Source organism: Leopardus geoffroyi, chromosome X, assembly GCF_018350155.1.
Source record: "Leopardus geoffroyi isolate Oge1 chromosome X, O.geoffroyi_Oge1_pat1.0, whole genome shotgun sequence".
NCBI lineage: Eukaryota > Metazoa > Chordata > Mammalia > Carnivora > Felidae > Leopardus > Leopardus geoffroyi.
The window spans coordinates 83,142,800-83,158,204 of NC_059343.1; the positions used below are offsets into that span (position 1 = coordinate 83,142,800).

The 15,405-nt window shown below is 39.9% G+C and overlaps 1 protein-coding gene across 1 annotated transcript; it reads left to right on the forward strand.

The window, feature by feature from the left end:
* Positions 1 to 10,924: 10,924 nt before the first annotated feature.
* LOC123594404 (nuclear RNA export factor 5-like) lies at positions 10,925 to 15,351 on the forward strand. Its single transcript, XM_045471172.1, is given in 10 exon segments — positions 10,925 to 10,972; positions 11,551 to 11,634; positions 11,753 to 11,857; positions 12,222 to 12,334; positions 12,451 to 12,515; positions 12,645 to 12,745; positions 12,856 to 12,963; positions 13,145 to 13,248; positions 14,831 to 14,867; positions 15,328 to 15,351. Coding segments are annotated over 10 exon segments (789 nt in total).
* Positions 15,352 to 15,405: the final 54 nt, after the last annotated feature.

Consider the following 15,405-nt stretch of genomic DNA (forward strand, 5'->3'; position numbering starts at 1 on the left):
TGGAAACACAGCCCAATCTTAGATAACATTCAGGACAGAGGTGCCACCTTGCAGGCTGATGCCTTGGTCATGGACAGTGCAGAAGCAGGGAGTGAAATAAGGCCAGAGACAAAGGAGGGGTGCCTAATGGCCAGTAAACGAGAGCACAGATTTCTGATGCAAGAGACTGGGAACATGCATGATGCCATTTTCAACTCTCCCACTCCTGCACATACACACACCTGTGCAAAAAACTGATCCATCCCACTATCCAGCAGGCTGTCATTAAAAATAAAAGAGGAGATAAATAGTTTCTCAGATAAACAATACATAAAGAATTCATAACCACTAAACTGGCTGTGCAAAAATTTTTAAGGGAAACTCTCTGAGGGGAGAAAAGACAAAAACAAACAAAAAAGACCAAAAGCAACAAAGACTAGAAAGGACCAGTAAACATCACCAGAAACTTCAACTCTACAGGAAATACAAAGGCAATAAATTCATATCTTTCAGTACTCTAAATGTCAATGGACTAAATGCTCCAATCAAAAGACACGGGGTAACAGAATGGATAAAAAAAGAAGATCCGGGACTCGGGTAGGAAGACGGCAGCATAGGAGGATGCTGGGCTCAACTCGTCCTGCTGTTCACTTAGATTCCACACACATCTCCATAAATAACCCAGAAAACATCTAGAAGACTAGCAGAACAGACTCTATGGAGCCAAGTGTAGACAAGATGCTCACGGAAGATGACAGGAAGGGTGGAGAGGCAGTGCACGCTATACAGACTAGCACGAGAGAGCCTGGGTGGTGGAGGGGCAGCCCGACGGCAAGGCAGAGCCCCCAAGTCTGGCTTGCAAAAGCAGAAGGGCTGGACTGCATGAGTTCTGACAGACAGCAGGACTTAACATCTGGAATGTTAAAACTCAACAGCTCTGCACTCTGAGAGCGCTGAGGGTGAAAGGACACTGGGAGGGAGATTTGCTGAGCCAGGGAAGACAGAGCTCAGCTCAGAGGGGACAAAGGCACTGGCAAGCGCCATCTCCCTCTCCCATCCCTCAGCTGAAATTCCAAAGGGAACCAATTCCCATCACCGAACTTATTTGCACAGCCCAAACACCCAATGCTGTGCTTCTGTGGATCCATCCCTCCGACAGTCTGCCTCCCTCCTGGTGCACCAGGGCCCCTTCCAAAGCGGACCATTGAAGGCAAAGCAAGCTGAGTCTGCACCTCCGGCCACTGTGCACCTTGTAGATCCACCCTGGCTAATACGCCTGATCCCATCGAAGCAGCGCCAAAACTCTGGCAGTGTGCAAGTAGCCCAGACAGGGGCCACACCACTCCACAGTGAGTCCTGCCCCTGGGAGATGGGAAGATAAGGTACACACTAGTCTGACTGTGGCCCCAGTGGTGGGCTGGGGGAAGACATCAGGTCTGACTGTGGCCCCACCCACCAACGCAAATTACTCCAGACAGCACAGAGGAAGAGCCCTGCAGTTCTGCGCCACTCCAGTGACTATCCAAAATGATGAAATGGAAGAATTATCCTCAAAAGAAACTCCAGGAAGTAGCGACAGCTAATGAACTGATCAAAAATGATATAAGCAATATAACAGAAAATGAATTTAAAATACTAGTCATAAAATTAATCACTAGGCTTGAAAAAAGTATACATGACAGCAAAGAATCAATTGCTACAGAGATTAAGGGACTAAGAAACAGTCAGGAGGAGCTAAAAATGCTATAAATGAGCTGCAAAATAAAATGGAGGCGCTAACAGCTCGGGTTGAAGAGGCAGAGGAGAGAATAGGTCAAGTAGAAGAGAAAATTATGGAAAATTATGGAAGGGCTGAGAAAAAGAGAAATAAAAAAAAATATCCAGGAGTATGAGGGGAGAATTAGAGAGGTAAATGATGTGATGAAATGTAATAATATATGCATAATTGGGATTTCAGAGGAGGAAGAGGGAGAGGAAGGTGCTGAAGGTGTACTTGAAGAAATCGTAGCTGAGATTTCTTTCCTTGATATGGGGAAGGAAAAAGGCATTGAAATCCAAGAGGCACAGAGAACTCCCTTCAGACATAACTTGAATCGACCTTCTGCATGACATATCATAATGAAATTGGAAAAATACAAGGATAAAGAGAAAATTCTGAAAGCAGCTAGGAAGAAACATGCTCTAACATATAAAGGGAGATTGATAAGACTTGTGACGGATCTATCTACTGAAACTTCACAGGCCAGAAAGGAATGGCAGGAAATCTTCAATGTGATGAACAGAAAAATTATGCAGCCGAGAATCCTTTATCCAGCAAGTCTGTCATTCAGAATAGAAGGAGAGATAAAGGTCTTCCCAAACAAACAAAAACTGAAGGAATTCATCACCACTAAACCAGCCCTACAAGAGATCCTAAGGGGGATCCTGTGGGAGAAATGTTGCAAGGATCACAAAGCACCAGAGACATCACTACAAGCATGAAACCTACAGACATCACAATGACTCTAAACCCACACCTTTTTCTAATAACACTGAATGCAAATGGACTAAATGCTCCAACCAAAAGACATAGGGTATCATAATGGATAAAAAAAATAAGACCCATCTATTTGCTGTCTACAAGAGACTCATTTTAGACCTGAGGACACCTTCAGATTGAAAGTGACGGGATAGAGAACTATTTATCATGCTCCTGGAAGTCAAAAGACAGCTGGAGTAGCCATACTTATATCAGACAAACTAGACTTTAAATAAAGGCTGTAACAAGAGATGAAGAAGGGCATTATATAATAATTACAGGGTCTATCCATCAGGAAGAGCTAACAATTATAAATGTCTATGCGGCAAATATGGGAGCCCCAAAATATATAAAACAATTACTCACAAGCATAAGCAACCTTATTGATAAGAATGTGGTAATTGCAGGGGACTTTAATACTCCACTTACAACAATGGATAGATCATCTAGACACAGGATCAATAAAGAAACTAGGGTCCTGAATGATACATTGGACCAGATGGACTTGACAGATATATTTAGAACTCTGCATCCCAAAGCAATAGAATATACTTTCCTCTCAAGTGCACATGGAACACTCTCCAAGATTGATCACATACTCAGTCACAAAACAGCCCTTCATAAGTAGAAAAGAATTGAGATCATACCATGCATACTTTCAGACCTCAATGCTATGAAGCTTGAAATCAACCACAGGAAAAAGTTTGGATGGGTCAACCAGGCAATTAGAGAAGAAATTAAGAAACATATGGAAACAAATGACAATGAAAATACAACAATCCAAATGCTTTGGGATGCAGCGAAGGCAGTCCTGAGAGGAAAATACATTGCAATCCAGGCCTATCTCAAAAACAAGAAAAATCCCACATACAAAATCTAACAGCACACATAAAGGAAACAGAAGCAGGACAGCAAAGGCACCCCAAACCCAGCAGAAGAAGAGAAATAATAAAGATCAGAGCAGAAATAAACAGTATAGAATCTAAAAAAAATAAAAATAAAAAAACTATATAGCAGATCAATGAAACAAAGAGTTGTTTTTTTTGTTTTTTTTTGAAAAATAAACAAAATTAATAAGCTTCTGGCCAGGCTTCTCAAAAGGAAAAGGGAGAGGACCCAAACAGATAAAATGGTGAATGAAAATGGAATTATTACAACCAATCCCTCAGAAATACAAGCAAAAATCAGGGAATGCTATGAAAAATTATATGTCAACAAACTGGACTACCTGGAAGAAATGGAAATATTCCTAAGCACCCACACACTTCCAAAACTCAAACAGGAAGAAATAGAAAAGTTGAATAGACCCATAACCAGCGAATTAATTGAATCAGTTATCAAAAATCTCCCAACAAATAAGAGTCCAGGACCAGATGTCTTCCCTGGGGAATTCTAACAGACATTTAAAGCATAGATAATAACTATCCTTCTCAAGCGATGCCAAAAAATAGAAAGGGAAGGAAAACTTCCAGACTCATTCTATGAAGCCAGCATTACTTTGATTCCCAAACCAGACAGAGACACAATAAAAAAAAAAAAAAAAGAACTACAGGCCAATAACCCGGATGAATATGGATGCAAAAATCCTCAACAACATACTAGCAAATAGAATTCAACAGCATATAAAAAGAATTATTCACCATGATCAAGTGGGATTCATTCCTGGACTTCAGGGCTGGTTCAGCATTCACAAATCAATCAATGTGATACATCACAGTAATAAAAGAAAAGAGAAGAGCCATATGATCCTGTCAATCGATGCAGGGAAAGCATTTGACAAAATTCAGCATCCTTTCTTAATAAAAAACCCTGAGAAAGTCGGGATAGAAGGAACATACTTAAACATTATGAAAGCCATTTATGAAAAGCCCACAGCTAATATCATCCTTAATGGGGAAAAACTGAGAGGTTTCTCCCTGAGATCAGGAACACAAGGATGTCCACTCTTACTGCTGTTGTTTAACATAGTGTTGGAAGTTCTAGCATCAGCAATCAGACAACAAAAGGAAATCAAAGACATCAAAATTGGCAAAGAGAAAGTCAAGCTTTCACTTTTTGCAGATGACATGATATTATGCATGGAAAATCCGATAGAGTCCACCAAAAGTCTGCTAGAACTGATACATGAATTCAGCAAAGTTGCAGGATACAAATTCAATGTACAGAAATCAGTTGCATTCTTATACACTAATAATGAGGCAACATAAAGACAAATAAAGAAACTGATCCCATTCACAATTGCACCAAGAAGCATAAAATACCTACGAATAAACCTAACCAAAGATGTAAAAGATCTGTATGCTGAAAACTATTGAAAGCTTATGAAGGAAATTGAATAAGACATAAAGAAATGGAAAAACATTCCATGCTCATGTTTTGGAAGAATAAATATTGTTAAAATGTCAATACTACCCAAAGCTATCTACACATTGAATGCAATCCCAATCAAAATTGCACCAGCATTCTTCTCAAAGCTAGAACACGCAATGCTAAAATTTGTGTGGAACCTCAAAAGGCCCCAAATAGCCAAAGTAATATTGAAGAAGACCAAAGCAGGGGGCATCACAATTCCAGACTTAGCCTCTACTACAAAGCTGTAATCATTAAGACAGCATGGCATTGGCACAAAAACAGACACATAGACCAATGGAATAGAATAGAAACCCCAGAACTACACCCACAAAAGTATGGCCAACTAATCTTTGACAAAGCAGGAAAGAATATCCAATGGAAAAAAGACAGTCTCTTTAACAAATGGTGCTGGGAGAACTGGACAGCAACATGCAGAAGGATGAAACTAGACCACTCTTACACTATTCACGAAAACAAACTCAAAATGGGTAAAGGACCTGAATGTGAGACAGGAAACCATCAAAACCCTAGAGGAGAAAGCAGGAAACAACCTCTATGACCTCAGTTGCAGCAGTTTCTTACTTGACACATCTCCAAAGGCAAGGGAATTAAAAGCAAAAATGACCTATTGGGACCTCATGAAGATAAAAAGCTTCTGAACAGCAAAGGAAACAATCAACAAAACTAAAAGGCAATGAACAGAATGGGAAAAGATATTTGCAAATGACATATCGGACAAAGGGCTGGTATCCAAATTCTATAAAGAGCTCACCAAATTCCGCACCTGAAAAACAAATAATGCAGTGAAGAAATGAGCAGAAAAAATGAATAGACACTTCTCTAAAGAAGACATCCAGATAGCCAACCGACACATGAAAGAATGCTCAACATCACTCCTCATCAGGGAAATACAAATCAAAACCACGATGAGATACCACCTCACACTAGTCAGAATGGTTAAAATGAACAACTCAGGCAACAACAGATATTAGCAAGTATGTGGAGAAAGAGGAAGTTTTGCGTTGCTGGTGGAAATGCAATCTGGTGCTGCCCTTCTGGAAAATAGTATTGAGATTCCTTTAAAAAAATTACAAATATAACAACTATATGACCGAGCAATTGCACTACTAGGTATTTATCTAAAGGATACAGGTGTGCTGTTTCGAAGGGGCGCATATACCCCAATGTTTATAGCAGCTCTATCAACAATAGCCAAAGTATGGAAACAGTACAAATGTCCATCGACAGATGAATGGATAAAGAAAATGTGGTGTATATATATATATATATATATATATATATATATATATAATATATACATTATATTATATTTATTATATTATATATGTATAATGTATATATATATACATTATGTATACATATATATTATATATACATATATAATATATATAATGAAGTATTACTGGACAATTAAAAAGAATGAAATCTTGCCATTTGCAGCTACATGGATGGAACTAGAGTGTGTTATGCTAAGTGAAATTAGTCAGAGAAAGACAAATATCATGACTTCCCTCATATGCGGAATTTAAGACACAAAATAGGTCAACATAAGGGAAGGGAAGCAAAAAATATATATAAAAACAGGGAGTGAGACAAAACATAAGAGACTCTTAAATATAGAGAACAAACTGAGGATTGCTGGAGGGGTTGTTTTTGGGCGATGGGCTAAATGGGCAAGGGGCATTAAGGAAGATACTTGTTGGAATGAGCACTGGATATTATATGTAGGGGAATGAGTCACTGGATTCTACTCCTGATATCATTATTGCACTATATGCTAACTAACTTGGATGTAAATTTAAATAGATAAATAAAAAGAAAACAAAAAACAGTAATTGTTTTATCAGCATGTGAACTTTTTAAATTATTGGTGAACTGGTGAGCAAATAAGCTCATTACCTCACTCTTTTAGCATGCAAATAAGTGTAAATATATATATATATATATATATATATTTGTATATATACGTGCATATATATAGTGTGAATATATATGTATATATATGTATATATAGTGTAAATATATATGTATATATATTTTTAAGTGACATATATATGTCACTCATAAAAAATTCTTAAAATGGATAGTTTTCATGTTTTGACTAAAATAATATACTTATGGAAATTAGTGCATGGAAAAACACAAAATACATAGATGCATGTATAATATTTTTCATAGTGGCTTGTAGTAGCACAAACTTGGGAAGATTTGTTAAAATTTGAAACTGTATTATCAGGTTAAAGTTTGCTACAATTAAAATTTTAACTGAAATGATAATCTAATGTATAAATTATATGAAAATCAGAACTTAATGTTGGTACATTTTTAAAATAGAGAAAAAGGTATGTTTCAGATCAGTGAAGTTCTTTCTCTGGTAAACAAATTACCTTAGCTTTAATTTCTACAATGTCTTTAAAGAAAAAGCATATTCCTCCCTCATTCATGCTCTGTCTCTCTCTGTCCCCCCCCAAAAATAAATAAACGTTGAAAAAAAAAAAAGGGGGGGCGCCTGGGTGGCGCAGTCGGTTAAGCGTCCGACTTCAGCCAGGTCACAATCTCGCGGTCCGGGAGTTCGAGCCCCGCGTCAGGCTCTGGGCTGATGGCTCAGAGCCTGGAGCTTGTTTCTGATTCTGTGTCTCCCTCTCTCTCTGCCCCTCCCTCATTCATGCTCTGTCTCTCTCTGTCCCCCCCAAAAAATAAATAAACGTTGAAAAAAAATTAAAAAAAAAAAGAAAAAGCATATTAATTTGGCAAATGATAAAAATCTATTAAATATTTCTGAACGTGAAGTGACATCAAAAAATTGTTAAATGAAAACAGCAGGTTACAAATATTTTTTAACTGATTATATTTTGAAAAATATATTTGTTGTAGATGCATACTATATTCCATACCATACAAACATACAACAACAAATATATTCTCTTATCTCTCCCCTTCATTTGTTTGTTAAAGAACCTGGTTCACTTCATTGCATCCCAATGCTGAAAGAAGAACTAAAAGACTTGATCAGATTCAGCTTTGATGTTTTTGACAAGAATGCTTCATAGATAGCGCCTATAACGTAGCACATGATGCCTGGTTATTGTTGTTGTTGTTGTTGTTGTGTGTGAGAAAGAGAAAGAGAGAGAGAGAGAGAGATTTACCAGCCATTTATTGCCTTTATATAGGTCCCTTACTTATGAGTTTTAAAATGATGATACTCAAATTCTGTCATGCCTCCTTCATATATTAGCTAGAATGCACTTATAAAGAGAAACTCCATCATCAATAAATTGGCTATCTTTATAAACAGCTTATATAAGAAAAAGAATACATATTTTATTCTTCTTTATTTATAAATTTTCGTTAACATAAGTTGGTTTACTAACCTTCTCCAAATGCCACCAATAAGGTTTCTTTGTTGTTGTTGTTATCATGATGAACTCACCTTTTAACATATTGATGGGCTCCAAATACTTTTTTAGGAGTTTCATAGCAAAGGAGTGACAAGATTTTACTTATGTTTTAAAATATTACTCTGCCTTCTGAGTTAAAAATAGACAGTGAGGGAGCATGGGTGAAAACTTAGGGGCCAGTTGGAAGGCAATATAATACAGAAGATTGATGTTGGTAACAACGAGGTTGGTAGCAATAGAAGGGGTAAAATGTAGCTAGATTTGGGACCTATTTTGAGGGCAAACCAAGAGGATTTTTTGATAAATTAGGTGTGGAGTATGGGATAAATAGAATACTATTCTAGGCTAACTCCAAGTTTTTTGGGACTGTGCATATGAAATTTCTGGTTCAAATGCTTTAATTTCCCTTCCATGCGCCATACAAGAAAAGTATCAAAAGTTGTAAGTAGCAGTACAGTGAATGTAACCACTTCCCAAAGGAGTTATTCCAATGTCTGGTCATAATCAGTACATTGTGGAGTAACCAGGAGTGAATAGATCTTTACTATAAGCATGCTCTGAGACAAAATGGAGTAATTAATGTACAATGTACAGCACACAAACCTAGAGAACCTAAAATGTTAAAACCCAAAGAAAATCTAGTTTCTAACAGTCTAATTGTCTTACTCCTCCCTTCCCCCAAACCACTAGTATTACTATTAACTGATACATTGCTTCAGTTGAGTATAGTGAAAATAAAATAACCTTAGTGAATTTACCTATGGGAGAGATTGAGACAATCTTACTGAAACAATTTTATTTCTGTACATGTCATAAAAACCTTCCAAATCTCACCACATTGTGAATTAGATATGTTAGTGCAAGTGTGGGGGCCAATCAAGAAAATTATAGGAGTGAATAGAGTGAAATATTTTTTTTAAAAAGCATGTTTATATGCATACCTGAGACCACAATACCTGATAAAGTAAACTTTGGAGCAAAGAAAATTAGAGACAGAGAGGATATTACATAATCTAGAAGGATAAATCCACAAAGAAGACATAACAATCTTTAATGTGTATGCATCCAAAAAACTGAACATCGGAGTACAAGAAACAAAAACTGATGAAGCTGAAAAGACAAATGGCCACATCTGCAATTTTTGTTGGGGGTCTCAACACCTTGTTTTCAGCAAGTAATAGAATTACTAGAGAGAAAATCATCAAGAATATTGAAGAGCTGAATAATACAATCATGCAGTAGCAGAATCTACGTAACATATGCCAAAATACTCTACTCAACAACAACAGAGTACACATTTTTTCAAGTTCCCATGTAACCTCATCAAGATAGACCATCTGTTGGGTCATAAAACAAACTTAAACTAATCCAAAATAAATGAAATATAGAGTATGTTCTCTGACCATAATGGAATCAAACTATCAACAGAAAGCAAATAGAAAAGTATCTAGACACTTGGAAATTGTAGTTGACATCTGTTATTCCAGTTCATTGTTCAGTTCCTTGTTATAAAAGGGAAGAGATTAGAAATAATTGTCTCCTGAGCTGAAGGACATTTCAGACTGGGCAAAAGAAAGCTCACTCAGAATATTTCAGAGCACTGTTGAGAGCAAGGCTAAAGGGAGAGAGACAGTTTAGGAGTCTGTAACATCAGTCTCACCTGACATTAAATTTTGTACTATACTAAAAAAAAAGTACAGCTTGCTGATATTAACTAAATCAGTTTGGTAGCTTATTGGATTTGGAAGGTAAGAGAAAGCTTGCCTACCAGGTTGTGGTGAAGTTCTTAAATTAGAGATGCCTGAAAGAAGGCAAGATTCAGATGCCTACCTAGTGTATAACTCACGAACATCATACTTCTATTCTTTATAAATACCACCCAATTTTCTCAATGGTCCCACATAGTTATCTCCTACTTCAAGATTTCCTCCCTGGTTTATGCCATCTGTCAAATAAAGCTTCCATATCTAGACAGGTAAAGAAGTATGCTTTCTGGTGTTTGTATCATTGTTCTATTCGGTCAGGTTAACACTTTGCTTGCCCTACCATGATGTTAGACCAAGATGAGGTACATGGTATTGGGCCACTGATGTGTCTTCATTCGAACTTGTATGTATTTTTTCAATGTTAAAATAAATTTGATTTTAAGTTTATTTTTTATTTAAAACAAAAATGATGGCAGTAGCTCTCCTCAAGGAAAAATAAAGGTGGGGATTCTTGCCAGGGTAATTTTGGCAAAGGGATCTTTAGTTATGAACATGGTCAGTATTAGCTTCATCCTTCCTACGTTTAGGAGGATGATGGAAATATGGCAATGAAGCATTTCCAATAGGACCTCCAAATAAGACAGTAACCAGGGAGCCTGGCTTGCATACGCAGCAGCTGAGATGCTGCAACTTTTTACTCTCCATGGTCTTTTTCTTCTTTCATTGGAAAAGTGAAGAGTGATAGAACTTGAGTAACAACTAAGCAATCCTAATTACAGACTTGGTATTATTGGGGTGAGAGTATATAGAAGATTTTGTAGCATTTCTATACATTTATGGACACTCCCTTCTATCCACTTCACCATAGCACTTCCTCTGCCTTCCAAACCAACAATAGCAGTGTGAAATGGCATAAGGAATACCAAAACAGAACATTTCCAGAGAGAGATATGGAGAACACACAGGGTGGAAACCAAGGGGGCTGGTTCAGGATCACAGTAAGTGTCCTGGCACAAAGCAGAGAATGTGCTGGAGAGGCAGATCAAGGGGAGTTGTGTGGGTCTCATATAGAAATGCTAGGAACTTTGTTGAGGACAAGAGGAGATAACATCCTTGATCAACTAAGAGCAGGTTCCCACAAAAAATACAAAGGAAACAGGTTGACTGAAAGAAGGTCACAGGAAGTTGACTAAAGGCAAAAGTTGAAACTACTGCCAAGGATATGGAGCAACTCCTCACCAGATGACACAGCATTCGGCTCAAGCTGACTATGGAGGTGTAGACTCTAAATTCATTTTCAGAAAAATAGGTAAGGTTTTCAATGCATAGGATTTGCTGGAACATTATTAAAGGAATATCATTTTAAATATCTAAATTTTATTGTTTGGAAGTTAAATATTTGAATTGGGAGAATGGATGATTAGAAAATCCATGGCGGCAAAATAAAAAGTTAAAATCATGTCAAAAGTCCTACTTTAGAAGTCTTTTAAAGTTGAGTAGACCCGGGTTGGGTCTGTTCTACAGTCTTAATGCCCTGTTGTCTCCCTTCTCTCCCATCCCTTCTTTTCACCCTTAGATTCCTTACGGAATAAAGTATAGCAAGACATGGTTACTAAACTCAATCCAAAATCACTATAGTGTCCCCTTCACCATGGTCGATGTAAGAAAGGATGGTGAATCCAGATGTGTGGTGAATCCCCTCCATAGGGAGGGGAAAGAGATGGCTCAGCAGGGGCCACAGCCTCTGACACTATTACTGTTGCCTTCAATTCCTGTAGTTCCATTATTTAAAAGACCGGGCCCAGTTCTTTATCCAGGATGGTAGTGCTGCCTCTGCATTGAAGGATATCAACCACAAGATTTGTGATGAGGAAAATAAAAAGGTATATGTTGAAGATATTACCCGTACCTAGTCCCAATGCAATAAGGCAGGCCAGTGGCTGGTCGTCTTCCTTTTTTTTTTTTTTTTTTTAAATTTTTTTTTTTTAACGTTTTTATTTTATTTTTGGGACAGAGAGAGACAAAGCATGAACGGGGGAGGGGCAGAGAGAGAGGGAGACACAGAATCGGAAACAGGCTCCAGGCTCTGAGCCATCAGCCCAGAGCCCGACGCGGGGCTCGAACTCACGGACCGCGAGATCGTGACCTGGCTGAAGTCGGACGCTTAACCGACTGCGCCACCCAGGCGCCCCATGGTCGTCTTCCTTATAATGAGAGTTCCTAGTGCTTATCCCACCTCTCCTTCTTGTATCTATATGTGTCAATATCTCTGCTGTACCTTACTCTGTTTTTGTTACTTATTATTCTTATCACTCTCAGAATAAATTGGAGCCAGAAGAAATGGAGAAGCTAAAGTTAATGAAGACTTGATGCCCATTGTGTGTTCATACCCAGACCTACTCTTCTTCCCCCAACCCCCAACTTCCCTATACCATGACAGACTCAGTGGCTCTCACTACCTTTCTCTGCAGCTGACCATGAGAAAATGCTATGATATTGTCCAAAAATGTCTTGACCTCCATAAACTTCATTTTGACCCAGGTACAACTGACAGCAGTAATTCTAGGGGATTGCCTGGGAGTGACACTCAGAGATGGTGATCAAGGAGAGGCTGGTGCTGGTCCTGGACCCCTCTCAACCTTCTGATTACATTCTCTCACCTTTCTGAAGAGTTGGTGGACCATGATATTGCTATAATACTGAATTGAAGAAACTGCATATCTGCCACCCTGCAGATCATCAAAGAGAATTTCTCCAAGATAAGGCCTTATGCCTTATACTGCTGGTATTACGGTAGGGGGTGGAACAAATGTGGTGGGGGGAAGGCTTATTTCTGAAGCCCTAGATAGTAACAGTCACTCTAATTCTTCTTCACCAAAAGCTTTTGTCCTTGAACTTGTGCAAGAACAAACTGTATCAGCTGGATGGCCTGTCTGACGTTATACAGATAGTCCCCACAGTCAAGATCTTGAACCTGTCCAAAAATGAGGTGGGAAGAAGGAAGCAGATCAAAGTTGGGGTTGACAGTGGGTAGTAGTGCTTCTCAGAGTGCCAACTGACCAGAGGCAGGAGAAGGTACCTGAGGGGGTGGGTGGGGACTAAGAGGGCAAAGGCCCAGGTGTCTCTTTATTCCTGGGACATTTTTCCAGGTTTCTTCCTACATTTTTCAGGTACAGTCAGCCTGGGAGTTAAGCAAGATGAAAGGGCTGAAGCTTGAAGAGCTGTGACTAAAAGGGAACACCTTATACAGCACAAACAAGTCCACCTATATAAGGTCTGTGGTAACCTCTGTCACCCCTCCTGGGGACCTTTGCACGTTGGAAGTCTGAATTACCCCCTGAGAGTGCCTCCCTAAAGGATGTGGTAGCACTGGTCCTCTAGGAAGACCACAGACCCCTCCCTCCTCTCTCTGTGTCTCTTACCTGTGCTCAGAGGTATTTCCCTTCCTATGACCTGCTCACTTGTTCTCTTGGTCTGGGCTCTGTTTACCCATTCTGCACCTGGTTTTCCATAGTATTCCTTCCCATGAAAATGCTCCAGGAAGCAGGGCATCTTCTCTTCAGGAACAGGAGTAACCACCTTGAGCCAGATTCTGTGACCTGAACTGAGAAGGGTCCTCCAGCCCAGGGCCTCATGCTGATACCAGCCTTCCTGCATTCCTGCTTCTCACCAAGAGGAGCCCTATTTCCCTTGAAACAAATGGGCCCCCTCTCTAATCCCAGGTGGCCATGATTGCTTTCCTGCCCCATGATGAGGGCCAAGGTCTTGGGGTGCTACGATCATGGCATCTGTGTGTTCCTCTGACCCAATGCCAGGAACTGGCCCTCCTTTGGAGAAACCAGGTTTCCCTGAGTCAAGTGGCCAGAAGTGGGTGACTGCCAGTGAGCAGAGGGCTTCCTGAGGCAGGAATGAAAGTCAGAGGGAAGAGGTACTTGAGATAAAAGGACAGGACTCTCAGAGGCAACCCCCATACATGTCACATCATCCTAACTGGTCCTTCAGAGGAGCCCTGGGTGGCCCAGCACAGGTATGATTCCTCAAGCTAGGAACCGATTGAGATAGGCACGGGGCAGGAGGGAAGGTAGTGATCGTAAGAGGGGGCCATGGACCATCAGCCCCATGCTGACTTGGGCTTGACCCTCTACTCTTTCAAGGGAAGCTCTTCTGCCCCCGTAGCTGCCTTGTTCCCCATGCTCAGCTCAGGATGAGCTCACACAAGTGACAAAACTTCAACCAGAGTCCAGTGGGCACCAAGCCCAACACCTTCATGTTTTCCATTCCTACCTTGGGTGCCAGGGCCAGCCAGGGAAGATGAAGGAAAGGGCAGCAACTAGGGGGCCACTTCCCCCTTCTCTCTTCTTCTCTGACCACCACCACCATAGTAGAACTTTTTTTCCCTTTCCTTGTGCTTTTTTTTCTCTTCTTCCTCTATCACTACTCCCCTATGTCCCTCTCACCTCTCTCCTCCCACCTTCACTCCCCCTCAGTCTTCACTTTCCATCCCTGCCTCTTGAGCCCTGCCTCACTCACCTCCTTTCTCCAGCATTCTGGGTCATTCCTGAGGGGTATCATGGTCCTGCAGAATGCTGGACCGCTAGTGAGGTAGCAGAGCCCTGGGCACCCACCCCGTACCCTCTTTTCTCTGGAGCCTTCAGTGGGAACCTGGAGGAAGGAAGGAAGGCAGGGAGGGGGAGGCATCCCTAGAGCCTGGGATCCAAATATTGCTTCTTGTGATACTGGAGAAGACAATCAAGACAGTTTAGGTGGGAGCTACCCAGGAGGAAGAAGAGACAGAGGGAGGGAACTTTTACAGCCTAAACTATCACTTATTTCTTTCTATTTTTGGCTTTGAAAAGTGCCATCAGAGATTGTTTCCCCACATTGTTATGCCTGGTAAGTGCCTACATTCATCATTGTCTCCTCTTATTAACATTGATGACTTCCACAAGCGCCCTACATCTTTTTGGGGGACTTACATAGGTTATGTTTTTGTATCTGACCTTAGCCTTTTAGGGTCCATAGACTCCTGAAAAAAGCATGGCTATTCTTTTTTTTCTTCCTGGGAAAAAATGCCCTTAAACACACACACACACACATACACACACACACACACACACACACACACACACACACACACTCTCTGTCACTCACCTATTCACCCAAGTTTGCATATAATAATAGAGGCATCTGGGACCCTCTGTTGAAGACTCCTACTGTAGTCTTGCTGATAAAATTTTGGGGGCCATTTCACATATGAACTCTGACCTTTGTTCCCCTTGGACCTATTCATGCCCTTTTTTCATCCATTGCAACATTCGTGGTATGCACTTCTGACTTCCTCTTCCTTCCTCAGGATGGCCAGGTGTTACCAATTTAATTTGGTATATATATATTATATAAATGCATATTATTGGTATATATATATATATAT